Source organism: Pongo pygmaeus, chromosome 16, assembly GCF_028885625.2.
Source record: "Pongo pygmaeus isolate AG05252 chromosome 16, NHGRI_mPonPyg2-v2.0_pri, whole genome shotgun sequence".
NCBI lineage: Eukaryota > Metazoa > Chordata > Mammalia > Primates > Hominidae > Pongo > Pongo pygmaeus.
The window spans coordinates 70,427,444-70,455,363 of record NC_072389.2 but is presented as its reverse complement, the minus strand read 5'-3'; the positions used below and the strand labels follow the sequence as shown (position 1 = coordinate 70,455,363).

General features: G+C 40.1%; 1 protein-coding gene and 1 pseudogene across 1 annotated transcript; one reads left to right on the top strand and one right to left on the bottom strand.

Annotated features, from left to right (window-relative positions):
* The first annotated feature begins 357 nt into the window (after window positions 1-357).
* Window positions 358-27,920, top strand: MTFMT (mitochondrial methionyl-tRNA formyltransferase). The gene is made up of 9 exons (XM_054450180.2): window positions 358-598; window positions 2,959-3,168; window positions 6,592-6,714; window positions 8,765-8,867; window positions 10,112-10,187; window positions 13,861-13,952; window positions 24,228-24,306; window positions 25,484-25,566; window positions 27,176-27,920. The coding sequence occupies exons 1-9, from the start codon at window positions 390-392 to the stop codon at window positions 27,368-27,370; spliced, it is 1,170 nt and encodes a 389-aa protein (XP_054306155.1). The 5' UTR covers window positions 358-389; the 3' UTR covers window positions 27,371-27,920.
* Window positions 3,323-6,202, bottom strand: LOC129013660 (transmembrane protein 126A-like; annotated as a pseudogene).

Genomic DNA, 27,920 nt, shown 5'->3' with positions numbered 1-27,920 from the left:
CAGCCGAGCATAGTGATGTGTGCCTGTACCCCAGCTACTCCGGAGGCTGAGGTGGAAGGATCCCTTGAGCCCAGAAGCAGTGAGGTCGCAGTGAGCAGAGATCGCGCCACAGCACTCCAGCCTGGGCGACAGAGCAAGACCCTTTCTGAAATAAATAAATAAATAATAAATAAATAAAGGGATTTTAAAAAGAAAAGAAAGACTTATTCTGGAGGATTGGCTACATAGTGCAAATAAACAGAACAAAAATCTAGGGCCGCTGTAGCGGTCAAATTCGTTCACCAACTCCAGACCCCGCCTCCAAGCAAGCAAGTCCCGCCCTCCCCAGGCTGCACCCTTGTCCCCGCCCCGACGCGCCTGCGCAGGGCTGGCCGCCGGCGGCCGAGGCGATGAGGGTGTTGGTGCGGCGCTGTTGGGGTCCTCCGCTGGCTCATGGCGCCGGGCGTGGGAGGCCGAGTCCCCAGTGGCGAGCACTGGCCCGACTCGGCCGGGAGGACTGCCGGGACTCCAGAGTCCGCGAGAAGCCTCCCTGGCGGGTGCTCTTCTTCGGCACAGACCAGTTCGCCCGCGAGGCGCTGCGGGCGCTGCACGCCGCCAGGTACCCGGGCCAGGGATCCGGGGACCCGGCCGGTGTAGGCCTCCAGGCCGCGCCCGGGCGGCTGGCCCCGAGGGTTTTGAACTTCTGGTTGTGGAAAGCATGGGCGGCAGAGCGGTGCGGGCCCAGATCTCGGCGTCTTCTGGCGCCCGGAAGGTGCGCCGTTCCCGCCGGTCAGCCTTTGGGGGCCCAGTACCTGCGGTCTGCGCCCCTCACTCCCCGCCGCCTCTGTGGGTTCTCCAGGCGCCCCGCGACCCACGCTGTGCCGAGCCGGGGCTGGGCGCTCTGCCTGCATCCCCCGGGCCAGTCCCACGGCCTCCCTGCCCGTTTTGAGTGTGGGGAATCCGTGGCCCAGAGAGGTTATGCGATTGCCCAAGGTCATCGGCCGAGGTGGTTCGGACTAAAACCAGGTCCCACTTCAAAGTTCCCTGCTTTGCAGTTCCTCCTCCTGCCCCCCATCCTTCGGCACACCCGTGTCTCACTCTTTTGCTCCCCCTGTGCTCCTTGTATACAAAGACATAGTCCAAAAACGGCCTGTTTTCAAAAGAATAAATTTATGAATCAGAACTGTTAGGTATACGTTTAGTATTAATAATATTTAACAAGTCTTGTTTCCTGGGAAAGCAAATTATTTGAAATCCAACCAGTCCTGAGAGTCCATGGTATGTGGTGGCAATACCATATATACTTCTCTGCCTCTTTTTCCCAATTAATGTTTTTTATTTCCCCATTCTGTTTTTTCCTGACGCAGTCCTCCTTCCACTTTTTTTTGTCATCTCCATCTCCTCTTCCCTACAAATACTTCACAGCAGCCCCTAATGTATTGAATCCTTCGTCAGTCCCCTGTGTGGTTTTCCTCCCTCCACACACCCCTCTGTGCACACACCCGGAAGGAAACCCCATGTTCCCTTTGCACACCCTCCATGGGCTGCTGTTGTCACATGCGTCTCTCACTGCATTTATGCATTTATACCAACACTTTTTTTGTTTGTTTCTGAGGCGAGGTCTCGCGCTGTCCCCCAGGCTGGAGTGCAGTGGCCGGCTCGTAGCTCACTGCAGCCTCGACCTCAAAGATCAAGCAATCATCCCATCTCAGCTTCCAGAGTAGCTAGGACTACGGGCATGCACCACCACGCCTGATTTTTAAATTTTTTGTAGTGGCGGGTTTTCACCATGTTGCCCAGGCGTATCTCAAACTCCTGGGATCAAGTGATCCTCCCACCTTGGCCTCCCAAAGTGCTGAGATTACAGGCCTGAGCCATCATTCCTGGCCTATCCTGATACTTCTGATGATGCTTCACTTGGCAGCTCCATTACTCCTGTGCTTTCTTTATAGTGCCCCAGGACATACTCCTCATAACTCCTCAACGTGTGCATACAATACCTGTTTAATAAAATGTACCCCTCGGGTACTAGAATGCTATGCAGCAGGTAAAAAGGATGAGGTAGTGCTACATGTACTGCCGTGGAATGATGCCCATGTTATATATTTTTTGTTTGTTTTTTAAAAAGTAGTGTTTGAATGGCATCATGGTTATGGTAAAATATTTCCATGGATTCAAAGGATATACAGTGAAAAGTTACTTCCTTCCACCTCTGTTTAGCAGTTCCCAGTTCCTTTATCCAGAGACAGCCACTGTTTTCAGTTCCTTCTAGAAATGTTCAGTGCATATACAAATATACGTATATTTAACCCATTTTTCAAAAAGACTCACATAATAGCATATATAGCATTGTTAAGAGGAAAAAAATGCAAAGCAGTATGTAATATCCCAGTTGTGTAAAGTATCCATACTGTATATGTTTCTGTATGCACAGGAAATCCCTAGAATGATACTGTAGCCACTAGCCACGTGTCACTCTTTACATTTTAAATAATTAAAATTAAATTAAAAATGAAAACTGAGGCCGGGCACGGTGTTCACATCTGTAATCCCAGCACTTTGGGAGGTGGAGGCGGACAGATCACTTGAGGTCAGGAGTTCGAGACCAGCCTGGCCAACATGGGGAAACCCTGCCTCCACTAAAAAACACAAAAATTAGCCGGGTGTGGTGGTGCACGCCTGTAATCCCAGCTATTCGGGAGACAGAGGCAGGATAATCGCTTGAACCTAGGGGGCAGAGGTTGCAGTGAGCTGAGATCGCTCCACTGCACTCCAGCCTGGGTGACAGAGTGAGACTCCATCTCAAAAAAAAAAAAAGAAAAAGAAAAAATGAAAACTCAGTCTCTCACACTAGTTTTAATCATTTAGCCCTAAATGCTTCATGAGTTTAATCATAAACATACTTAGCGATATGTGAAGTAGTTTTAGCTTTGAGTCATTGCCTTAACACTGTCACATTTTTCTTCCAATCTAATTTAGGGAAAACAAAGAGGAAGAGTTAATCGACAAACTGGAGGTGGTCACAATGCCTTCCCCATCACCAAAAGGACTGCCAGTGAAGCAATATGCTGTGCAGTCTCAGCTTCCCGTATACGAGTGGCCGGACATTGGATCTGGAGAATATGATGTTGGAGTAGTGGCTTCATTTGGCCGACTTTTGAATGAGGCTCTTATTCTTAAATTTCCCTAGTAAGTTTTATTTGTAAGGAAATACAGTATAGACACCTTGGTCTTTATAAATGGACCTTGTATATAAAATGTAATAATTTGAGCTCTATGCTTTCTATAATATTTTCTTTTTTTATTTTTACCATTTTATTTTTGTATACATGTTTGCTTAAAGTCAATGAATTTCTCTGCCAGGTTCAGGTAACTGAAGGGCCTTTAGAAGTAGTTTATGTTGTTTAAACCCAAGGTATGCTGCAAACACAGTCTGGAACACAATAGGAAATAACATCTTTCTAAAGACAGGCTTGTAAATTTGAATCCAGTAATTTAAGATGTTCCCTTTCTCTGGTAACAGAGTTGATTCATATCAGGCTGCTAGGCCTCCAGTCACAGGTATAGACAAGAAAACAGGGTATAGACCACCAAAAGCAAGACCAACCAATCCAGTCTGTGTTATGGTACAGGTTTCACAATTCAAATCACCTGTATTCGAAGGAAAATTTACAAAACTCTTGTAAGCTGTGTTTGTTGTAAGAAAAGGGATCACTGCCATTGGTAAGCCAGCAGCTTTAAGAGCCTGTGTCATGTTCAAGACGCATTGAAAAAGACTATTTGCTATGAGGCCACAGAGAGCATTAAATCCAACGTAAGCTGATCCCTCTTCAGGTAGATTCCTTTCTGCTTGTGGAAGGTGGTTAATTTTTCTGGTTATGATATCAAAGATTGTTAAGTTTTCCTTGATAGTATTGGATTTATGATTTTCCATCTTGAGCCTTATGCTCTTCTCCTGGCAGCTGGTTGGTGCCTACCTAGGTCGTCTTCAGCCATGCCCGGGCTCACTGAAGCCTTTGCTCAACTTGCCTGGGCACAGCCATATTTGGCTGACACATGATTCGGCCTGATATTTTCTTTTCAAGTACTAAAGAACATTTTATTTGTGGCATGTGTTGTCAAAATGTATTTAACTCCTTATCACCCTCTATAAGCTTTCATCCACCTTCATTTAAATTCCATATATATGCTGACAACGCCCAAATTGGTCCCTCTAGCTCAGCTCTGTCCCCAAACTCTAGTCCCCTAATACCTACTGCCTCCACAGCTCTTCTTGGATGTCTGATAGTCACTTTACATTCAAGATACCCAAAGCATCTCCTAAAATCTTTATCTCAATAAATGGCTACTCCATCCTTCTAGCTGCTTGCACCAAAATCCTGGAGTCATGCTTGATTTCTTACACCCCATATCCAATCCATCAGTAAATCCTATTGGCTGTGCCTTCAAAATCTGTGTAGAATCTGTATCTCATCACTTCCACTGCTGCCACTCTCGCCTACATTACTACAGAAGCCTCCTAATTGTTCCCTACTTCTGTCCTTGGCCCTCTCAGTCTTTTACCAATCCAGCAGCCAAAATGTATTTATTTATTTATTTATTTATTTATTTCTATTTTATTGTTTAATTTAGAGACAGAGTCTTGCTGTCACCCAGGCTGGAGTACAGTGTTGCTATCATAGCTCACTGCAGCCCCAGACTCAAGGGATCTTCCTGCCTCAGCCTTCTGAGTAGCTGAGACTATAGGAATGTGCCACCACACCCAGCTAACTTTTTTTTTTTTAAGAGACAGGGATCTCGCTATGTGGCCCAACCTGGTCCCAAACTTCTGGCTGCATGTAATCTTCCTGCCTTGGCCTCCCAAAGTTTTGGGATTACAGGCATGAGCCACTGTACCCTGCCTCAAAGTGATCCTTTTAAAACATAAGTCAGATCATGTCACTCTGCGCAAAATCCTCTGGTAGTTTTCTGTCTTACTCAATAAAAGTTAGGCCAGGCCTAACTGTCCTCCCAGCTGTGCCTTGAATTTGCCAAGCATTTACCTTCTTCAAGATCTTTGTACTTAATGTTCTCTCTGCCTAGAATGCTTTTCTCCCATATGTGTGCATAGTTATTTCCTTCTTCATGTTCTTGTTCAAGTGTTTTCTTGTTGATAAAGCTTTCTCTGATCACTACTAAAATTGTAATATGTCCCCCTCATATTCCTCTCTGCTTTACTTTCTCCACAGCCCTCAGCATCATCTGGCAAACCTTGTACATATTTTGTTTTTTCTTGCTTATCTCCCACTTTTTGTACATAAACTCTCTGAGGGCAGGATTTTTTTTTTTCTGTCTGGTTCACTGCTGCTTGTATGCCTAACACTTAGAACAGTGCCCGCACATGGAGTGTGCTCAGTGAATGTTTGTTGGATTGGGCTGAACAGTGAGACTTAGAATATAAGACTTTCTTATATATACATGCTCCCAAGTGCACAGCCATGCTGATGGAGACATCATTAAACTAATGACAGATTAATAAAGTATTTAAATTGCACATCAGTGGATGATAGGTATATTGGGATAAACAGCAAAGGTGAATGGATCATTTGGTGGGGATTCAAGAAGCTTATTTTAGGCTGGGTGTGGTGGCTCACACCTGTGATCCCAGCACTTTGGGAGGCTGAGGCAGGTCACTGGAAGCCAGGAGTTGGAGATCAGCCTGGGCAACATGGTAAGACCTTATCTCTACAAAAAATAAAAAATTATCTGGATATGGTGGATGCACTTGTAGTCTCAGCAACTTAGGAGGCTGAGGTGGAAGGATCTCCTGAGCTTGGGAGGTTGAGGCTGCAGTGAGCCATCCAGCCTGGGCAACAGAGCGAGACCCTGTCTCAAAAAAAAATTAAAAAAAAAAGAAAAAAAGAAAAAGCTTATTTTAGGCAGTCTGTATGTAAACCAAGTGAAGTGAGGATAGTTATGTGACTAAACTATAAAATTAGAATTGTTCATGAGATGCATAACAGGGTTTGAGTGGTTCTCTTATAGTCATAAATGCATTTTAAAATTTTATTTAAAGACTCCCAGACATCATGGGCTGTTGTAGATTTTGAGAAGGAGTTTCGCTCTTCTTGCCCAGGCTGGAGTGCAATGGCATGATCTCGGCTCACCGCACCTCTGCCTCCCGGGATCAAGCCATTCTCCTGTCTCAGCCTTCCGAGTAGCTGGGATTACAGGCATGCACCACCACACCTGGCTAATTTTGTATTTTTAGTAGAGACAGGGTTTCTCCATGTTGGTCAGGCTGGTCTCCTGATCTCAAGTGATCCGCCTGCCTCGGCCTCCCAAAGTGCTGGGATTACGGGCATGAGCCACCACACCCAGAGAGAACAACTTTAGAACAGCAAATAGTTGTCCTAGCTCTGTTTTTAATGAAATTTCATTGGTTTCTTATGGTAAGAGAGTGAATTTACATGTAACTTTTTTCCTTTCAGGTGACACAAGACTTAGATTTAACTGTCAGTTTTTCCAAATTTCTGGGAAAGTTTCCTAATGAAAAGTAGCATAATAGCTTAAGTAGTGGTAACGAAGTGGTAAAGCCCACTGACATACTAATTTCTACATTTTCTAACTCAGTGGCATATTGAATGTTCATCCCAGTTGCCTCCCGAGATGGCGTGGCCCAGCCCCTGTAATCCATACAGTGCTTCACGGAGACACAGTTACTGGAGTAACAATTATGCAAATTAGACCTAAAAGGTAGCACATATTTTCCTTTCTTGAGATTTTTGTGATTTTTAAATGTTGATGTCAGCCTGTTTGGGGGGCAGTGGATGAATGGGTGGTACTCACTAATTTCTGTGACTTCAGAGTGCTTCTTTTGCTTTTATATCCTTTCTGTTTTCTCCTGGTTTCTAACATAAATCATATGTCTTTTGGTATTTATGCAGGGTGTCTTTAAAGTCCATATGTAAATTTTAATTTGTTAATTGAAATAAATTATATTATTAGTACTCGGATTTCTATAAAAGACATTGTATAAATGAGAGATGGATTTTTGTATGTTAATTGTTTTGAATCTTGGTTTTGCTGGCCTTGGTTTCTAAACTATGGCCAACAACTTTTTGGAACCTGAAATAAGAATATATTGTATATCAATATACAATATAATTGTCCTAAAATATTCATTTTTTCCTGTCATAACTACAGTTTAGAATAATTTAGAAACAATTTAGAACAATTTTTTAGAAACAATTATTTAGAATTACTTGAGGAGTTTATTCAGTCTCTGCCTGTTACCACCTAATTTCCCCTTAGAAAAGAATAATTCACAAGTTCACAAGAACAACGTGCTGTCTGGGATTTGCTTTAACTTACTTCAGAAAACAAGAGAGGGAGTAGATGAGACAAGAGTGGCAAAACTTTGGTAGTTCTAAAATCTGAGCCAGGCATGGTGGCTCACGCCTGTAATCCTAAACTTTGGGAGGCCGAGGTGGGAGGATCACTTGAGTCTTGGAGTTCAAGACCAGCCTGGGCAACATATAAAAAATAAAAAAATTAGCCAGGTGTGGTGATACATACCTGTAGTCCCAGCTACTCGGGAGACTGAGGTGAGAGGATCTCTTCAGCCTAGGAGGTTGAGGCTGCAGTGAGGCAAGATTGCACCACTGCGTTCCAGCCTGGGCGATGGAGCAAGAACCTGTCTCAAAAAAAAAAAAAAAAAAAAAAAATCTGAATGATGTGTATATGATGATTCATTAGACTGTTCACTCCGTTTTTGTGAATGTTTGCAATTTTTCACAATAAACGTTTTATTAAAGCTCCTAGGTTATAAATAGAATTAACAAAAACAAAAAGCAAAAAAAGTTAAATAAAGCATACTTCTCATGATAACCTATGTCCAGTGTTTACAGAGCTTGATGTAAAATGTCAGACTTGTGGGAATGCAAATATACTTGCATTTACTTTTTTTTTTTTTCTTGAGACGGAGTCTCACTCTATCACCCCGGCTAGAATGTAGTGGGGTGATCTCAGCTCACTGCAACCTCCGCTTCCCAGGTTCAAGCGATTCTCCTGCTGCAGCCTCCCAAGTAGCTAGGACTACAGGCATGCGCTACCATGCCCGGCTAATTTTTTGTATTTTTAGTAGAGACAGGGTTTCACCATGTTGGCCAGGATCTCTTGACCTCGTGATCCACCCACCTTGGCCTCCCAAAGTGCTGTGATTACAGGCATGAGCCACCATGCCTGGCCCTACTTATAATCACCCATGGTGATAATCTAGACAAAACTCTTATCCTTTGAGGAAGGGACTATAGAAATAAATAATTATGAACTTCCTAACTGTACTTCCATGGAAAATAAATTCTTTGCCTTATGCTTTTCATATACAGAGATTTTTTCATGCTATTCCTAATGATACAATTTTTCTGTAATTGTAATTAAATTCCTGATATGCAACTGTATCCTTTCTTTGCTTTAGGAAAAAATAAATTTAGACTCTAAATACAGGCCATATTTTGTTCTCCCGTCTTTCAAACTGACATATCTTCCTTGCTAATGGCTAACAGCTAAATTAATAGCCAGTGATAAACTATCTTTATTTATTTTTTTAAGAGATAGGGGCTAGCTGTTTTGCCCAGACTGGTCTCAAACTCCAGGAATCAAGCAATCCTGCTGCCTCAGCCTCCTGAGCAACTGGGACTAGCATGCAGACCACTGTACCCAGCTTGTATCTTTTTGTGTGTAGACAAACATCAATTCAGGAAATAGTAATCATTGTTATTATTTGCTTTTGATTTTTTGCTAGGTTTGATGTAGGCCCAATTGTCAAACAAGAAACTGTTCCTGTGCCACCCAAGAGCACTGCAAAGGAATTGGAAGCAGTGTTGTCAAGACTGGGTGCCAACATGGTATAATTCCCCAATATCCTACTGCTTTTTACTCATTTAATGGATTTCCTAAGTGGTTATAAAAAGAAGAACAATTTTGTGACTTCTAGTTTTCTTAAAAACAAAAAAGAGTAGTTTCTATCTTTGGCTTCCTAAAAATTAGCCTGGCATTTGTGATCTCATGTAAATCTTTGAGAATTTACAAAGAGTAAGTACTGAATAAAGGCTTTCAAGTGAAACAGGTGATCTTATATGGCCTACTACATGCCATAGTGAGGCCTTAGACTATTCTTCTCAATTTCACTCTCCTCACTCTCGTATGTATACCTTGCATCCCTGTCAGAATGAACTAACAGCAATTTCCTAAGCGACTCTTAGCTTTCCTTCCATTTCTTTGCCCGGCTTCAGTCATTTGCGCTAGAATTCTGCTGACCATTCTACCTATAGATGACCTTTGTTCTCTCTGTGGCTTTGTATATATAGCTCATTGAAACGGCATAAGTAGGGTCTGGGGAAATGTTTAATGACTAAATGTATGTTTTCCGTATGAACGGGTTAATTTTATACAGAGGAATATTTTTTTCCCCACCTATACAGATGGTATTTCGTATTCTAGGCACTTACCTCACAAATTATCTATAATAGTGACTGCCGTTTATTGAACATTGACTTGTGTACTATGACTGTTCTAGATACTGTATGGACTTTTTTTTTTACCCTCTCAACTTTGAGGTAGTTGTTGCTGTTGATTGTTTCACAGATGATGACATTGAAGGCCAGAGACAAGCTAAATAACTTTTCCACAATGAGACAGCTGGTAGGTGGTAGAAATAGGACTTGAACCCAGAGCTGGGTGACTCCATAGTACATTCTCCTATGAGGTTTCACTGCCTTGGCCCCCTGGGGTGAGAGTGTGTATAGCCAAGCCCGGGCTATCCTGATGCCAAAGCTTCCACAGCATTCTCTAGAAGTGAATCAATGACCTGTACTCTACAGAGAGCAGAATCTCTACTGAGGTTTCCCCAAGTAGACACCTATCCTCACAGCTTAAGCCAATGTACTACCTTACCCTGCCACGTAGATCTTTTAAAGTTATAGGTTCAGCATTGAAGAGCCAATAGTAAAGGAATTTTTTTTAATTTGAAAAAAAGAAAAAGAAAAAAAGTTATAGGTTATTTCATGGTACTGAATTGTAATGTGTTTCTGCTTTTGTTCTTCTGTTCATTTTGAATATATCACACTCTTTTTTTTTTTTTTTTTTGTAGCTCATTTCAGTTTTGAAAAATTTGCCTGAAAGTCTGAGCAATGGAAGGCAGCAGCCAATGGAGGGGGCGACTTACGGTGAGTGAAGGCTTTAGAGACTCTCATCTTTCTAAAGGTTCTGCTTGTCACGATAGCATCTGAACATTCTGACTTCTTAGCTGTACTTTTCCCTTAATTTTGATTGAGTGCCCACTTTTGTGTGCTTTTCCAAAGAATGGTAGAAAGCATTCTTTCTCCCTCTTAGCATATAGCCTCATGAAGGATTGAGCATTTTTTTCCAACTTTTTGATTTTGAAAATATTAAATAGAAAGACTGGTATAATAAACACCAGTTTACCCCAGAGTCAACAATTATTAATGTTTGTCCACATTTTCTTTCTCTCTATGTATTTAGTTTGTGTATTTTAAATTTTGCTTATTCATTTGGAAGTATGAATCATGATCTTTCATCTCTAAGTAGTTTAGTGTGCCTTTCCTAAGAAAAATGAACAATTTCCTAATAGCGTCCAATGTTCAGTTCATCTTTAAGTGTTCATAATTGTCTAAAAATTTATTTTATAGTTGTTTTATTTTTCAAACTAGGATTTAATTGTAATTAGTTGTTATGTCTCTTTAGTCTCTAAAAAAATTCCTCTTTTTTCCTCGCTCTATGTCATTGACTTTTTGAAGAAACCAGGCCAGTTATTTGATGTGTTTGTTTTCTTCCAGTGTTGTTTAACTTGTTCCCTATCTCTTATGTTCCTATAATTAGTTCTAAAGGTTTGGCTGGATTCAGGCTTAAAGTTTTTGGAAAGAGTGTGTTTCAGTGACATTTGCTTGCTTCTTTTTTGTTTTTTTGGTAGAGTTAGGAGTATAAACATTTGTTTCAGTTTGTTTTTAATTTTAGGGATTACTTTTTATTTTTCTTTATGATTAAATGTTATTTTTTGAATATGTAAAACATATAGCTGATTCAAAAGTTAATATACCTAGAGAAGTCTCACTTTTGTCCCCTACAGTCTTAAGGTACCACTTGAGTAAGCCAAGATATCAGATTGTACTAAAACAAGTGAAGCTAAGTTTGATCACTTGGTTGAGATGGTGACCACCAGATCTTTCCAGTGTTAAGAAGTGTTTTCCCTTTTGCAATTAGCAGGTAATCTGTGGGGTAATACTCTGGCACTGTGCAGATATCCTGTTCCCTAACAACTTTTCACATGATGGTTTTAGTACAGATTGATATTCCTTGCCCAAATGAATTATTTCACTATGGATTACAAAATGGCAGTTTTCTAATTCGTTTTACATTTAATAGCTGGTATTGTTCTGGAAAGAAGAGTTTTTCCTCATTAATTGGAGATGAATTTTAGTTCATCCTAAAATGGGGACAGGGGCTGAATTCTTTCTCTTTAATTAGAATAAGAAGTTGATGCCATTGATTGCCTTCAATTTTGGTGTCAGATGCGTTCTTTTTAGTATCATTTGACATGTAGATTTTCATTTATTGTGTTTTACAGTCATAATTCTTTGTGTTGCTCAAATTTCCCATATTTGCCCAGTGGGAGCCCCTTAAATTTGGCCCCTACATTCTGTTAACACTCTTTACTTCCCACTAGTTTGGAGTGCTTCCTTGCTTCCACCACAATATGTCCCAGGCTCCCCTATGTGTCCTCTGGCCCACATTGAAATCAACCAGTGTGATTTTCAGGGAGCTTTTGTTCATTTTAGTGGGGTTGATAATTAGAGATCATCTGGTACAACAATGTGTGGCAAGATAAGGTATCAGTGGACAAAACTAGGAGTTATATTTTTAAAAAATATTCAAGCTCATATTGTTTATGATTCAAATTTATTATTAAAGGGTTTTCCTTATATTTTCTCACACTATCTTTTTTTAAATATTAACCTATTTATTTGCTATTCATAACATCATTTCAGCATTACAATACCAATATTACTACTAACAGTAAAAATACTAAGTGAGATTTAAGATTTCTTTACAGTTTTCCTTTTTGATCCTTAGAATATATCCTAAGGATATACAGTCAGATTACTGCCTTCAAAACTTCCTGGTAATGATTATTTTTTCCGTGTGGTTTTGTTACCTAGTTTCATACATAGTTAAGTTTCAGTTGTTTTTTTTATTTTAGGGATTGATTTATTTTCTTTTATGATTAAATTTTATTTTTTGAATGCATAAAATATTTACATGGTTCAAAAGTTAAGACAGCTTAAAAAGGTACACTCATAGAAGTCCTACTTCCATCTCTATCTTATCTAACCCGTATCCCTCCCTCTATAGGTAACATTTTTATTAGTTTCTGCTTTAGTCTTCCAGTGTTTCCTTTTGCCAACATAAGCAAACACCTACATAGTGTTATTTTTTATTTTTCCTTCGCAAAAGGTGGCATAAAATACGTATTCTTCTATGCCTTTGTTTTTTCACTTAATAGTGTATCTTGGAGACTACTTCCTATTAGTAAGAAGAGATTTTCCTCTTTCTTTTTTTTTTTAAGATAGGGTCTCTGTTACCCAGGCTGGAGTGCAATAGTGTGATCATGGCTTACTGCAGTCTCAATCTCCCAGGCTCAAGCAGTCCTCCCACCTCAGCCTCCCAAGTAGCTGGGACTACAGGTACATTCCACCATGCCTGGCTAATTTTTTAATTTGTTGTGGAGACAAGTTCTAACTATGTTGCTCAGGTTGGTCTTGAACTCCTAGACTCAAGCCGTCCTCCTGCCTTGGCCTCCCAAAGGCATGCCTGGCCTCCTTTTTGTTTTTTATGGTGGCATAGTTCTCAGTTATGTGACTATATCATAATTTACCCAACAGATGTCTTATTGATGGGCATTTGGGTTGTTTCCAGTCTTTTGCTATTTCAAATAATAGTAAGATTAGGAAGATAACAGGCACATGGTTATTTGGAATAGTATAGTAAAACTACTTGGAGTAATTTTAATGTACCTTATTTCTGTCAGTAATGTTGAAGATCTTTTCATATATTGAAGAACTATTTGCATTTCTTTTTTCTGGGTGGTAGTATATCTTTTGTCCATCTTCCTATCAACATTTTGGTCTTTTTCTTCTCAGTTTTTTGAGTACTTATATTTCATAACAGAGAAATTAGTCCTCTCTGAGATAATTTGCAAATTCAGTTTGTCATTTGTTTTTTGATTTAACTTATGGCATTTCTTTTTGTCTTATTTTTTTGAAAAAAGTTTATTTTGCCTAGCCATGGTAGCTCACACATCTAATCCTAGCACTTTGGGAGGATCACTTAAGGTTATGAGTTCGAGACCAGCCTGGCAAACATGGCGAAATCCCGTCTCTACTAAAAATACAAAAAATTAGCCAGGCGTGGTAGTGCATGCCTGTAGTCCCAGCTACTCGGGAGGCTGAGGCACAAGAATCTCTTGAGCCTGGGAGGTGGAGGTTGCAGTGAGCTGAGATCACGCCACTGCAGTCCAGCCTGGGTGACAGAGCAAGACCCTGTCTCAAAAAAAATAAATAAATAAAAGTTTAAATAGTCTCATTTCATAGTTAGAAGGGCATTTTCTACTCCCAGGATGTAAAGAAGTTCACCCATGTTTTATTTTAGTATTTATATGATTATTTATTTATTATTCTTACTTGATATATGGACAATTTTGAACATGTAGAAAAGTCGAGAGGTTAGAATGAATTCTCTGGTATCTCTTATTCAGTATCAATAGCTGTCAATTCATGGACACTGACCCTGATGTTCATTTTTGCTCTTGGTTTTATCTTGTAGCCCCTAAGATTTCTGCTGGTACCAGTTGTATAAAATGGGAGGAACAAACTTCAGAACAAATATTCAGACTTTACCGTGCCATTGGAAATATAGTAAGTTGGGAAGTCATGTTGCAGTTCTACCTAGTTGGTTTTCTATGTGTGTAATTTGCTTTCTAAATATTTTTATTTAGGAATAATCCCAAATAAAAGTATCCCAAATAAAAGGTTGATCTTAGGAACAAAACCTAGGAAACCTGAAATTTATTCTTAAAAATTCTTTAAACTGTTTAAAGTGTTTATAGAGATCTTAGAATTCACAAAGCACTTTTAAATATATGTATATTGCAGTTTCACATAACCAAGTTTTACTATCCTACTTCATAGGTGAGGGGAAAGAAAATGAGATGACTAACAGGAATGTCCAGTCACTAAATAATGAACTTAAATCTTCTCACTCCTAATCCTGTGCTTTTTCCAATATGTCTTTCTGCCTTTAGCCAATTTTTTACAATCAAATTGTTAAATCATTGATTTCTACATATGGTACACCAAGTGTAGTAATATAACAGTTTGTTAAAATGTCTGAGTTAAATTCTCAGTTCATTGATAAATTTTTGGGGTTTTTTTCTTTCATTTCAATAGCTACTTGTGTTATTTGAACACTGAGCTTACCGTGTGTGTGTGTGTGTGTGTGCGTGTGTGTGTGTGTGTGTGTGTGTTGTTTTATTTTTTGAGACGGGGTCTAGCTCTGTCACCCAGGCCTGGAGTACAGTGGCGAAACCTTGGCTCACTGCAACATCTGCCTCCTAGGCTCAAGTGAGCCTCCTGCGACAGCCCCTGAGTAGCGGCAACCACAGGCACACACCACCACACCTGGCTAATTTTTGTATTCTTTTGTAGAGATGGGGTTTTGCCATGTTGCCCAGGCTGGTCTTGAACTGCTGAGCTCAAGTGATCTGCTCTCCTCAGCCTCCCAAAGTGCTGGGATTACAGGCACGAGCCACTGTGCCTGGCCAAGTGTGTGGGTTTTAATGGACCATCTCTTATTAATGTTGGGTAAACTGGGGAACCACCATTGGATAGCTATAACATGCTAAATTCTTCAATAAGGAGGATCACAGATTCATGTTATAGTTATTATCATCCCATTTTAAAGTTGAAGAAATTGAGGCTTAAAGTAGATAATGAATTGTTCTTAAGTGTTACTCAATGTCGTGTTGCTAGTTAATGAAAGTCAGAGTCGGGTTTTGAACGAGATCTATCTTACTTCAAATCCTATCATTTTCCTGCTGCCACAGAATGGCATCAGGAAACAAGGACCATAGGGCCAGACAGAGCTGGGTTCCATCTTGACTCTGCTACTTCCTAACTTTGTAGACTCAGGAAAGTTATTTAACCTCCGAGCTTTAGTTTGTTCATTGGAATATCAGGGCTGGTATAATGTATTTACAGCATCTTGTACAGTATCTGGCACAGAATAGGTACTCATTAAATGATAGCTGCTATTATTCATTCATTCATTAAACAAAATATTTATTGAAGGCCTATTATGTGTCAAGCAATGTACTACGTACTATAAATACAGGTGTTGTGGGAGGACAGACAACAAATAAGCAAAAAAAAAAAAAAAAAATCAGGCCAGGCATGGTGGCTCACGCCTGTAATCCCAGCAGTTTGGGAGGCTGAGGCAGATGCATCACCTGAGGTCAGGAGTTTGAGACCAGCCTGGCCAACATGGTGAAACCCTGTCTCTACTAAAAACACACACAAAAATTAGCTGGGCGTGGTGGCATGCGCCTGTAATCCCAGCTACTAGAAAGGCTGAGGCAAGAGAATTGCTTGAACCTAGGAGGCAGAGGTTGCAGTGAGCCAAGATCACGCCACTGCACTCCAGCCTGGGCGACAGAGCAAGACTCTGTCTCAAAAGAAAAAAAAAAAAAAAAAAAAAGACCAGGCACGGTGGCTCACGCCTGTAATCTCAGCACTTTGGGAGGCCAAGGTGGGCGGATCACCTGAGGTCAGGAGTTCGAGACCAGCCTGACCAACATGGAGAAACCCCGTCTCTACTAAAAATACAAAAAAATTAGCCAGGCCTAGTGGCACATGCCTGTAATCCCAGCTACTTGGGAGGCTGAGGCAGGAGAATTGCTTGAACCCAGGAGGTGGAGGTTATGGTGAGCCGAGATTGCACATTGCATACCAGCCTGGGCAACAAGAGCGAAACTCTGTCTCAAAAAAAAAAAAAAAAAAAAAATCAAATAGTGTGATGAATTCCTTGATGAAAATAAAAATAAGATCATGTGATAGAATAACTGGAGGTTATTTTAGATTGGTGATGGGGAAAGCCTCTCTCTGACACTAAGCTGAGATCTGAAAGACAGTAAGGAGCCAGCCATGCCTAGATCAGAGAAGAACATTCCAGGCAGAGGAACAGCTAGTACAAAACCCAAGGTGGGCTAACCCAAAGAATCACAAGAAAAGAAAACTCCAGATTGATATCCCTGAATATAGATGCACAAGTCCTCCACAGAGTTAGCAAACCGAATCCAGCAACATATAAAAAAGGATTATACATGATGACTAAGTGGGATTGTTTTTTTGGATTTTTTTTTTTTTTTTTGAAATGGAGTCTCGCCCTGTCATCTAGGCTGGAGTGCAGTTGTGCAGTTTCAGCTCACTGCAACCTCCGCCTTCTGGGCTCAAGCAATTCTCCTACCTCAGCCTCCTGAGTAGCTGGGACTACAGGCATGCAGCACCATGCTCAGCTCATTTTTTTATATTTTTAGTAGAGATGGGGTTTCACCATGTTGGCCAGGCTGGTCTCAAACTCCTGAACTTGAGTGATCCGCCCACCTCGGCCTCCCAACCTGCTGGGATTACAGGTGTGAGCCATCACACCCTGCCCCAAGTGGGATTTATCCCAGGAATGCAAAGTTGGTTCAACATATGAAAATCAGTCAATGTAACATATCATATTAGTAGAATAAAGGACAAAAGCTATATCACTGTCTCAATAGATGCAGAAAAAGCATTTGACACAATCCAACACATTTAAAAAAACCTCAATAAACTAGAAATAGAAGAGCATTTCCTCAACTTGCTAAAGGACATCTATGAAGACTCTGTAACTAACATCATACTTAATGAAAGAAGCTAAGCGCAGTGGTGGACGCTTGTAGTCCCAGGTATTTTGGAGGCTGAGTGGGTATTGCTTGAGGCCAGGAGTTCGAGACCAGACTGGACAATATAGCCAGTCTTTGTCTCTTAAAAAAAAAAAAAAGAGAAGAAAGAAAGAAAAGAAAGACAAAGCCTTTCCCTTAAGATCACAAAGAAGATAAAGATGTCTGCTCTCTCAAAGTTAAATGTCTTCTATTTAACTTTGTTCTGTTGGGGCAATTAGACAAGAAAAAATAAACAAAAGGCAACCAAACAAAAGGTTGGAAAGGAAGAAGTAAAGCTGTCTCTATTTGTAGATGATATGATCTTGCATATAGAAAATCATGAAGAATTTCCAAAAAAACTATTAGAGCTAATAAACGGTAAAGAAGACCCAAGTAAATGGAAAGACCCCAGTATTCATTGATTGGATAAACTTAGTATTAGTATTGTTAAGATGTCTCTACTCCCCAAGTTGATGTACAGATTCAACACAATTCCAAAAAAAAAAATCCCAGTTGGCTTCTTCGTACAAATTGACAAGCTGCTTCTAAAATGTATACGGAATTGCAAGGGGCCCAGAATAGCCAAAACTAACAAAATTGGAGGACTCATAGTTCTCAGTTTCAAAACTTGCTGCAAAACTACAGTAACCAAGATAGTGTGGTACTGGCTATAGCTCATTAGAATCGAATTAAGGGTCTAGAAATAGGCCAGGCATGATGGCTCATGCCTGTAGTCCCAGCACTTTGGGAGGCTGAGGCAGGTGGATCACTTGAGGTCAGGAGTTTGAGACCAGCCTGGCCAACATAATGAAACCTCATCTCTACTAAAAATATTTACAAAAATTAGCCAGATGTGGTGGCGCACGCTTGTAGTCCCAGCTACTCAGGAGGCTAAGGCACGAGAATCGCTTGAACCTGGGAGGTGGAGGTTGCAGTGAGCTGAGATCACATCACTGCACTCCAGCCTGGGTGACAGAGTGAGACTGTGTCTCAAATTTTTTTAAAAGTCTAGAAATAAACCCATACATTTATGGTCAGTTGATTTTTTTTTTTCTAAAGGTAGTTCCCAAAAGATAGTTCTTTTTTTTTTTATTATTATACTTTAAGTTCTAGGGTACATGTGCACAACGTGCAGGTTTGTTACATATGTATACATGTGCCATGTTGGTGTGCTGCACCCATTAACTTGTCGTTTACATTAGGTATATCTCCTAATGCTATCCCTCCCCCCTCCTGCCACCTTTTTTTTTTTTTTTTTTTTTTTTTTTGACAAGACTGCCAAGACAATCCAATGGAGAAAGAATAGTATTCTCAATAAATGGAGCTGGGATAACTGGATGTCCACAATCAAAAGAATGAATTTGGACCCTATGTCACATCATATGTAAAAGTTAAAGAAGCTAAATGAATAGCTAAAACTAGAAAACTCTTAGAAGAAAATATAGGTGTAAATATTCATGACATTGAATTAGGCAGTGGTTTCTTAGATATGATGCCATGAAGCATAAGCAATCAGACTAAAAATAGAGAAATTGGACTTCATCAAAATTAAAAATAGTTGTGCTTCAAAGGACACTATCAACAAAGTAAAAAAGACAGGTAGGCCAGGCATGGTGGCTCATGCCTATAATCCCAGCACTTTGGGAGGCTGAGACAGGAGGATTGCTTGAGCCCAAGAGTTTGAGACCAGACTGGGCAATGTAGTGAGTCCCCATCATTACAAAAAGTAAAAAATTAGCTGGGCATCATGGTGCACACCTGTGATCCTAGCTACTTGGAAGGCTGGAATGGGAGGATGCACTTGAGCTGGGGAGGTCGAGGCTGCAATGATCTGTGATTGCACTACTGCGTTTCATCCTGGGTGACAAAATGAGACCCTGTCTCAAAAAAAGAAAAAAAAAGACAGCTTACAGAATGGGAGGGAATATTTGCAAATCATATAACTGATAAGGGCCTAATATCCAGAGTAAAGAATTCTTACAATAACTCGGCAGTAAAACGACAAATAGCCCAATTAAAAATGGCCAAAAATTCTGAGTAAACGTTTCTTTTTTGTTTGTTTTTGAGATGGAGTCTTGCTCTTGTTGCCCAGGCTGGAGTGCAATGGTGTGACCTTGGCTCATTGCAACCTCTGCCTCCTGGATTCAAGCGATTCTCCTGCCTCAGCCTCCCTAGTAGCTGGGATTATAGGCAAGTGCCACCATGCCCGGCTAATTTTTGTACTTTTAGTAGAGACGGGGTTTCACCATGTTGTCCTGGCTGGTCTCGAACTCCTATCCTCAGGTGATCCACCCGCCTCAGCCTCTCTAAGTGCTAGGATTACAGGCATGAGCCACCGTACCTGGCCCTGAGTAGACATTTCTTTCAAGCAGATACATAATATGAATGGCCAATAAGCACATAAAAGATTATCAACTTCATCTGTCTTTAGGGATATGCAAATCAGAACCACAATGAGATACCTCTTCACACCCATTAGGATGGCTATAATTCAAAAAACAGACAAAAACTAGTGTTGGCAAGGATGTGGAGAAATTTGGAAACTTCATACATTGATGGTACCATGTTTACCTCTTAAAAATGGTGCAACTTGTGTGGAAAACAGTTTGGCAGTTCCTCAAAAAGTTAAACACAGAATTATCTTATGACCCAGCATTTCCATTCCTAGGTTTATACTCAAGAGAATTGGAAACATTGTGCTCACACAAAAATGTGTACCCGAATCTTCATAGCAGCATTATTCAGAATAGCCAAAAAGTGAAAACAACCCAAATATCCAACTGATGGGTGCATTAAAAAAATGTGGTATATAGCTATACAATGGAATATTATTAATACTCAGCCATAACCATAATCACATGCTATGACATGGATGAACCTGAAAAATATGCTAAGTGAAAAAACTCTGTCACAACAGACTACATATGTTATTATTCCATTTATATGAAATGTCCAAAATAGGCAAATCCGTAGGCTGGAGGAGAGAGGATAATGGGAAGTTTCTGATAATGGATGTGCGTTTTTTGTGGGAAATAGGGGTAATGAAAATGTTCTAAAAATTAGGCAAGAAAAAAACGAGTGGCATTGGTTGAATGACCCTGAGTCTACTAAAAACCACTGATTTGGAAGCTTCAAAACGGTGAATTTTCTGGTATGTGAATTACATCTCAATAAAGCTGTCAAAAAACAAAACAAAACAACAACAGCAAAAAAAACCCAAGATGGACAAGAGCTGGACATGTTTGAGGGACAGAAATGAGGCTGGTGTGGCTGGAGCATAGCTGGCAAGATGGAGAGTAGCTAGGGTGAGGGGAGAAGCAAGATTGAGTAGGATTGATGTGCAGTGGGACGACATCAGAGGGCCATGGCAGGGGAGTAATGGGATTAGGTATGTACATTCTTAAAAGGTTGCCCTGGCTGCTGCTAGAGAGTGGAGTGGAGGTCAGTTAGGGAACTGGTTGGGTATGGTGGCTCACACCTGTAATACCAGCACTTTGGGAGGCCAAGAAGAGCGAATCGCTTGAGCCCTGGAGTTCCAGACCAGTCTGGGCAACATGGTGAAACCCTGTCTCTACAAAATATACAAAAATTAGCTGGGTATTGTGGGATGCACCTGTAGTCCCAGCTACTCAGGAGGCTGAGGTAGGAGGATCACTTGACCGTGGGAGGTTGAGGCTGCAGTGAGCTGTGATTCCACCACTGCACTCCATCCTGGACGACAGAACAAGATCCTGTCTTTAAAAAAAAAATAAAAATAAATAAAAAAATAAAAGGAAGCTGCTGCAACTGTAGCCAGATGACAGATGATGGCAGTTTGGAACAATGATAATGGTGGATAGAAAGAAGTGAACATCCAGACTATGCTTGGAGATAGAGTCAGTGGAATTTGCTGATGGAATCTGGGAAATTAGGGCAAGATAAATTAGGATCATTCATAGATTTTTGGTTTGAGAAACTGGGTGAATGGTGGAACCATTTAATTGAGATGAGGATGTCTGGGGAGGAACAAGTTTGGGAAAAGAAATCAATAGTTTTGGCCATGTTAAGTTTGACATATGTTAAGTTAGAAGACATTCATATGGAGATATCAAGTAGACAACTTCCTGAGATGCAATTTAGGCCAGTAGCTTGAAATCTCTTGGCACCTATAACTTACTACATGATGATTCTTACCCTCTGCGGTTTATCTTCCCTGTACACGGAGAAAAGCTTTGTGCTATAAAAGACTGAGCCAGAAGGTGGGGTTTGGTTCCTAGAGCTGCCCTTTACTAACCGAGAGGAAGGCCCTTGTCTTTGAGCTTCTGCTTTTTTTACCTCTAAAGTGGGGTTAATGACCATGTACACAACTGTCAAGATCAAAGGAAATGAACTAAGTGAATGTAAATTCATGCAAACATACTATTTTGACAGTAATGATGGCAGACACCAAAATGATTATATTCTTAGCATCCCTTTCCTTTCTACAATGCTCTGATGATAAGGTGAGCTTTACCTCCTCAAGAACAAGACTATATTCTGAGTATGTACCTAGCATATTTATTACTCTCAGTAAATACAAATCTTTTTTAGTCAGTAAGCATGTTTCAAAAATATTTTGAGTTATTTAAAAGAAAAAAATTGCACATATGAAAATTGTTTCAGAACTTTTATTGAAGCAGGCGAAAGAAAAGTGAGCCAGCAAGTTGTAGAAGAGGCTATGACTTAGATACGGTTATGAACTTGTTCTCCAAATTCATTTACTTATTTGATTTAATGTTCAAATTATTACAACAACCTAACTCTTCTGAAAGTTAAATACCCTCTTTAAGGGATGTCATAAAAAGAGCACTGCACTGAGAATCAGAAAACAGAAGCCAGTCCTGGCTTTGCCACTAACTAGCTGGGTCCAACCTTGGGAAAATAGCTGCATTTCTCTGAGCCTCACCCTCTTCATGTATGAAATAGAGGATTGAACTACAGTCTGGAAATAAATGCACTCAATTTAGAAATTTTAGAGAACTTATTTCCTGGTGTATGTTAAATTTTATTAACATATTTAAATCAGGCTCTAGGATCTCAGGTATGTTGGAAATGTGTTACATGATAAAGGTGGTATTTCATACTGGAGGGAGGGGTAAGATGGATTATCTAGTAAATAGTATTGGGATAACTGGTCAACCATTGGTGGGGGAAGCCCTCAAATCCTATGTTTTAAAATCATAGTAACTGCTGTATTATAACAATGCATATGTAGTTAACAATACTGTATGGTATACTTACAATTTGTTAATTGAGTAGATTTTTCTTACGTGTTTTTTTACCATAATAAAAAAATCAAAATATAGATGGATCAAGGATTTAAATATAAAAAATAAAATCACAAGGACTAGAAAAAAGCACAACTGAATAATTTGACAATATTTAATAATCTTAAAGTGTGGGGTAGGCCTTTTTAAGTATGATATGAACCACCAGTCATGAGAGAAAAGACTTATAATTATGAAAAGAAAAAACTTAAGCATGGAAAAAATGGCTGTCCCCAAGATTAAAAGTCAACAAACCGAGGAAAATATTCACAACACATATAAGAGTTAAAAGGCCAATTTCCTAAATATAGAAAATATTTTTGCAAATTAATGAGATAACCATCCCAGTTTTAAAAAATATAACCAAAGGGCATAAATAGGCAGGTTACAGATAAATAAATTAAAAGTGCACATAAATACATGGACAGCTTCTCAGCTTCACTAATAATAAATAGCAAGAGATTATCATATTTTTTTCTCACTTATCCAGGCAGTTTAGCAATAAAATGTTGATGCTGTTTAACCCAGGCATTCCACTTTAAAAACAAACAAAAAACCCCAAAACTATTACCCAGAAATGTGTAAGTCCTCAAAGAGATATCTACAAGGTTATTACCCTAGTTTATAGTGTTATAAATAGCAATAAATTGAAAATAACTGAAATATCTATCATAAAGGTAGTTGCATAAATTACATATTCATAAAATGGGTTACTGTGCAGCAGATAGAGTGAAATCGATAAGTATGTACTGATGAAACATCAATGCTTTATGGTCAAATAACAAAAGTCCTTGTAAAACAGTATTGATGCAGGACTTTTTGCTCCTTAACTCAGCTAAAATCTGAGTTCTTGTCTCACAACCAGAAAAAATTAGGCACGTGGACACATTGAAAGGTGAGGAGAGCGGAATTTATTAAAAGAAAGCTCTAAGCAAAAAAGAGGGGGTCCTGCCAACAGGCTCCCACCTCACAGATTGAATACCAGGCCACCACACAGGACCTGAAGAGGCCAGGCTCTTCCCCTGCATAAGGCACAAATTCCTGGTGGCTCCACCCCCATTCTTCCAGTGCTCATGCGGGCCCTTAGTCTGAGCCATGCCACATTGATTGATTTCCTTTACTGTGCATGTGTTAAGGGACAGAATTTTTCACCATGGACATGTTTAGGCAAGCCCACTGTGCATAATGACCTGGGTGGCATTTGGCTGTCTCCTGTCTCTATCACTGTGTTCTAGATTTTTATAATAATATTTGTAGAAAAAAATACAGGGAAATGCACATCAAACTTAACAGTCGTTACCTATAGGGATGGGAATAAATACAGAATATCACTTTCTAAAATTTTTTAACATAATTGATGTAATGCTTGCATTTTTTATAAGGATAATAAATTTTTAATTGGAAATATTAGTATATTAGACATAAACATTGATTTAAAGGTAACATTTAAGATCTTATAAATCAGCCGGGCGCAGTGGCTCACGCCTGTAATCCCAGCACTTTGGGAGGCTAAGGCGGGCGGATCACGAGGTCAGGAGATAGAGACCATCTTGGCTAACACGGTGAAACCCCGTCTCTACTTAAAATACAAAAAATTAGCCGGGCGTGGTTGCAGGCGCCTGTAGTCCCAGCTACTCGGGAGGCTGAGGCAGGAGAATGGCATGAACCTGGGAGGCGGAGCTTGCAGTGAGCCAAGATCACGCCACTGCACTCCAGCCTGGTGACACAACGAGACTCCGTCTCAAAAAAAAAAGATCTTATAAATCCTGGAAACACTGATGTAGAGAGTCGTGTTTATGGTCTGTTCCATCAAACTTAGTGACTGAGTTCCCAATTCCTCTAATTGAAAGAAAAGTCCAGATTAACACAAAATAGTAGTTGAAAAGGGTTTGGGAGTTGAGTGTATTCCTTTATCATACCTTCTTTAATTTTACTTGCAGATTCCGTTGCAGACGCTCTGGATGGCGAATACCATTAAACTTCTGGATTTGGTAGAAGTTAACAGTTCAGTCCTTGCTGGTACTAACTTTTGAATAGCTAACGTGGAAGCTGTTTTCACTGTAGTCTATCTGGAAATATGTCTGTTTTATCATATGTCACAATTACTAAAAATAAGAATTATTTTAGTTTGTTTCAGTTCAGTAATGATAATACTTTACATTCACTTATTGTCTTATTCTTTGCAACACTCATTCTCATGTATTTTCTCATTTAATCATTACAAGAACTGGCCGGGCGCGGTGGTTCACGCCTGTAATTCCAGCACTTTGGGAGGCCAAGGCGGGTGGATCACCTGAGGTCAGGAGTTTGAGACTAGCCTGACTGACATGGTGAAGCCCCATCTCTACTAAATAAAAAATTTAGCTGGGCATGGTGGTGCATGCCTGTAATCCCAGCTACTTGGGAGGCTGAGGCAGGAGAGTCGCTTGAACCTGGGAGGCAGAGTGAATCAGTGAGCCAAGATTGTGCCACTGCACTCCAGCCTGGGCAACGAGTGAAACTCCATTTCAAAAAAAAAAAAAAAATCATTACAGGACCCTGGGGAGTAGGCAAAGCAGTGTTCCTATCCCATTTAAGCTCTGTGATTTCCTGCCTTAAGGTTTTCAGAGAGTGCAGAATGACTCGATTAGTTTCATTCTGGTGAATATTATAATGAAAATATCTGGGCAACTCAGTGAAAATCTAGGCCAGAGTCTATTCATACTTCATGCCACAAGTCCATTCTAAGGCCCATCAGCATCCTCCCAATATGGTGGACAGAAGGAATGTGAGCCACAGAGGAAGCAGGTTTAATTTAGAGGCAGTTGGAGTTCCCCAGGAACCTAGGAATTAGGATTTGTTTGGGCAGGGATGAAAGGGCCAGCCTAAATCCTAAACATCCCGTGTATTTCCCCCTGTTGGCTAGTTATTTCACCAAAGCGCTAACACAAAACTTGTAGATTCAGCATTTTAGGTGGTCACTGGGTAAAGGAATTACAGCTTTGTATGTGCATGGGAAGCTTTCCTTTGGGTTTCTGATGTACAGAGAGCACTGTGGTTTCCTTGTAAGTTTTGGTTTACAAAGTCAACATCAGCAAATGTGTTCTCTCCGGTATCAGTAGTGCCTCCCAAGATGTTTTTTGATTGTTAAGAAGTACTATGAAGTTGCATAATTGCTTTTCTCTCTTGTATATCTTTTCTTTTTTCCATTCTTCAGATCCAAAATTAACGGGACAGGCTCTTATTCCAGGATCAGTAATATACCACAGACAGTCACAGATACTGTTGGTTTATTGCAAGGTATGTTTTCCGTTAGCTTGAAGTTATCATAGTTGTTTTACTGTGTTTATAGTCTGTATCATTTATTATTTTTAGTTGGAACTTCACGTAACTGCCTGTCCATCAGATTGGGTCAGGAGATCGTTTAATTTTCTTAAGAAATAGTGAAGTCTCTAGCATAATTTTTTGAAAGTGATGAAGTTTTGCCAAGGCATTATTATTACTCAATCAAAGACAGCAGATTCAGTAACTTGAGTGCTTTCTTAAAAAAACACGTGTATTTTTAGTAGCCCAATTTAATTAACAGCTCTTGTGCTTGGTAACATAAAAGATAGTCATATCAAAATATCTGGCTGAACTACTACAGGACACATATCCTACTTGCTTTTGCTGCTTAACAGTAGTAAAGAGGAGATTTCTGAACTATTTAAAATAACTTTGGAATTATTATTGTTTTATAAGATCATGGTGTGTTCTGAGAAGTGTTCTACATTCCTTCCATTTCCTAGGTATTTTGCATCATATGGTGTTCATGTGAGATATTTCATACTTAAGAAGAGTGTTTAGCTGGGCAAGGTGGCTCACACATGTAATCCCAGCACTTTGGGAGGCTGAGGCGGGTGGATCACCTGAGGTTGGGAGTTCGAGACCAGCCTGACCAACATGGAGAAACCCTGTCTTTACTAAAAGTACAAAAATTAGTCCAGCATGGTGGCAGACGCCTGTAATCCCAGCTACTTGGGAAGCTTAGGCAGGAGAATCGCTTGAGCCCGGGAAGTGGAGGTTGTGGTGAGCCGAGATCGTGCCATCGCACTCCAGCCTGGGCAACAAAAGTGAAACTCCATCTCAAAAAAAAAGAAAATGTTTAAAATGTGTGATAGATTGATCTGACCTACAGACTGTGAATACAAAACTCCATCAACCTCTCTTTGTCTCTCGCCAGCTTATTCAGGAACAGTGTTGGATGCATATGTCTTGCTGTCCTTTTCTGGGTCTATATATACTATGTATTTCCTTTTTTTTTTTTTTTTTTTTTTCTCTTTTGAGATGGAGTTGCCCAGGCTGGAGTGTAGTGGTGTGATCTCAGCTCACTGCAACCTCCACCTCCTGGGTTCAAGCGATTCTCCTGCCTCAGTCTTCCAAGTAGCTGGGATTACAGGCACCTGCCACCACGCCTGGCTAATTTTTGTATTTTTGTAGGGATGGGGTATCGCCATGTTGGTCAGGCTGGTCACGAATTCCTGACCTCAGGTGATCCACCTGCCTCGGCCTCCCAAAGTGCTGGGATTACAGGCATGAGCCACCACGCCTGGCCTATATGTGTATTTCATGTTACATACCTTTTATTCTGCTCCCTTTGTATTTAAATATTTATACAGATCTATACATTTGTTATTGCTCCTTGGTAATAAGCTTTTAATTTCAGTAGCAAAAATCACAATGACTTTTGCACCAACCTAATAGAGTCAAGGTCTACATGTTACTTAGTATAGTGCTACTTGCAGCTAGGCATTTAGTAAAGGTTTGTTGGTTTGTTTGTTTCCATGATAAAAATTTTATAAACTAATATTTACTTGGCTTTTTAGTTTTGCCACCCCTGCGTATTCACTATTTGTATTTTGCCCTTTAGGATGGTTGGATTGGTGTTCGATCAATGATGCTCAAGAAAACGCTAACAGCTACTGACTTCTACAATGGATATTTGCACCCCTGGTACCAAAAAAATTCCCAAGCTCAACCAAGCCAATGCAGATTTCAGACTCTCAGACTTCCAACAAAGAAGAAGCAGAAAAAAACTGTTGCTATGCAACAACGCATTGAGTAGTTAGGAAGAAGATGGATAAAAACATATTACATATTTGTAATTTATTAAAAACCTCATTTACAAGGAATTATCTGGACTTTTTTTTTTTTTTTTTTTTTGAGACAGAGTCTTACTCTGTCACCCAGGCTGGAATCCAGTGGCACTATCTCAGCTCACTGCAACCTCCGCCTCCCATGTTCAAGTGATTCTCCTGCCTCAGCCTCCTGAGTAGCTGGGATTACAGGCATGCACCACCACACCCAGCTAATTTTTGTATTTTTAGTAGAGATGGGGTTTCACCATGTTGGTCAGGCTGGTCTCAAACTCCTGACCTTGTGATCTGCCCACCTCAGCCTCCCAAAGTGCTATGATTACAGACGTGAGCCACCGTGCCTGGCCTGGAATTATCTGGACTTTCAAAGAAGATGGCAGTGTTATAAGAAGAGAAGATTATTGTCGAAAAAATGGATTGCCTCACTTTCCACTTTTTATGTAACAGTAGTTAAAAAACAGCTTTTTTTTACTTGAATTACAAAAAACTTTAAATAAAACTTGTATTTATGATACCAAA

Bases quoted from the DNA above. Each gene is read 5' to 3' on its own strand.
- MTFMT (XM_054450180.2), top strand. From the start codon at position 390: ATGAGGGTGTTGGTGCGGCGCTGTTGGGGTCCTCCGCTGGCTCATGGC. The intron at 24,307-25,483 runs GTACTAACTTTT...TCCATTCTTCAG, and splicing joins TAACAGTTCAGTCCTTGCTG to ATCCAAAATTAACGGGACAG. The intron at 25,567-27,175 runs GTATGTTTTCCG...TTTGCCCTTTAG, and splicing joins TACTGTTGGTTTATTGCAAG to GATGGTTGGATTGGTGTTCG.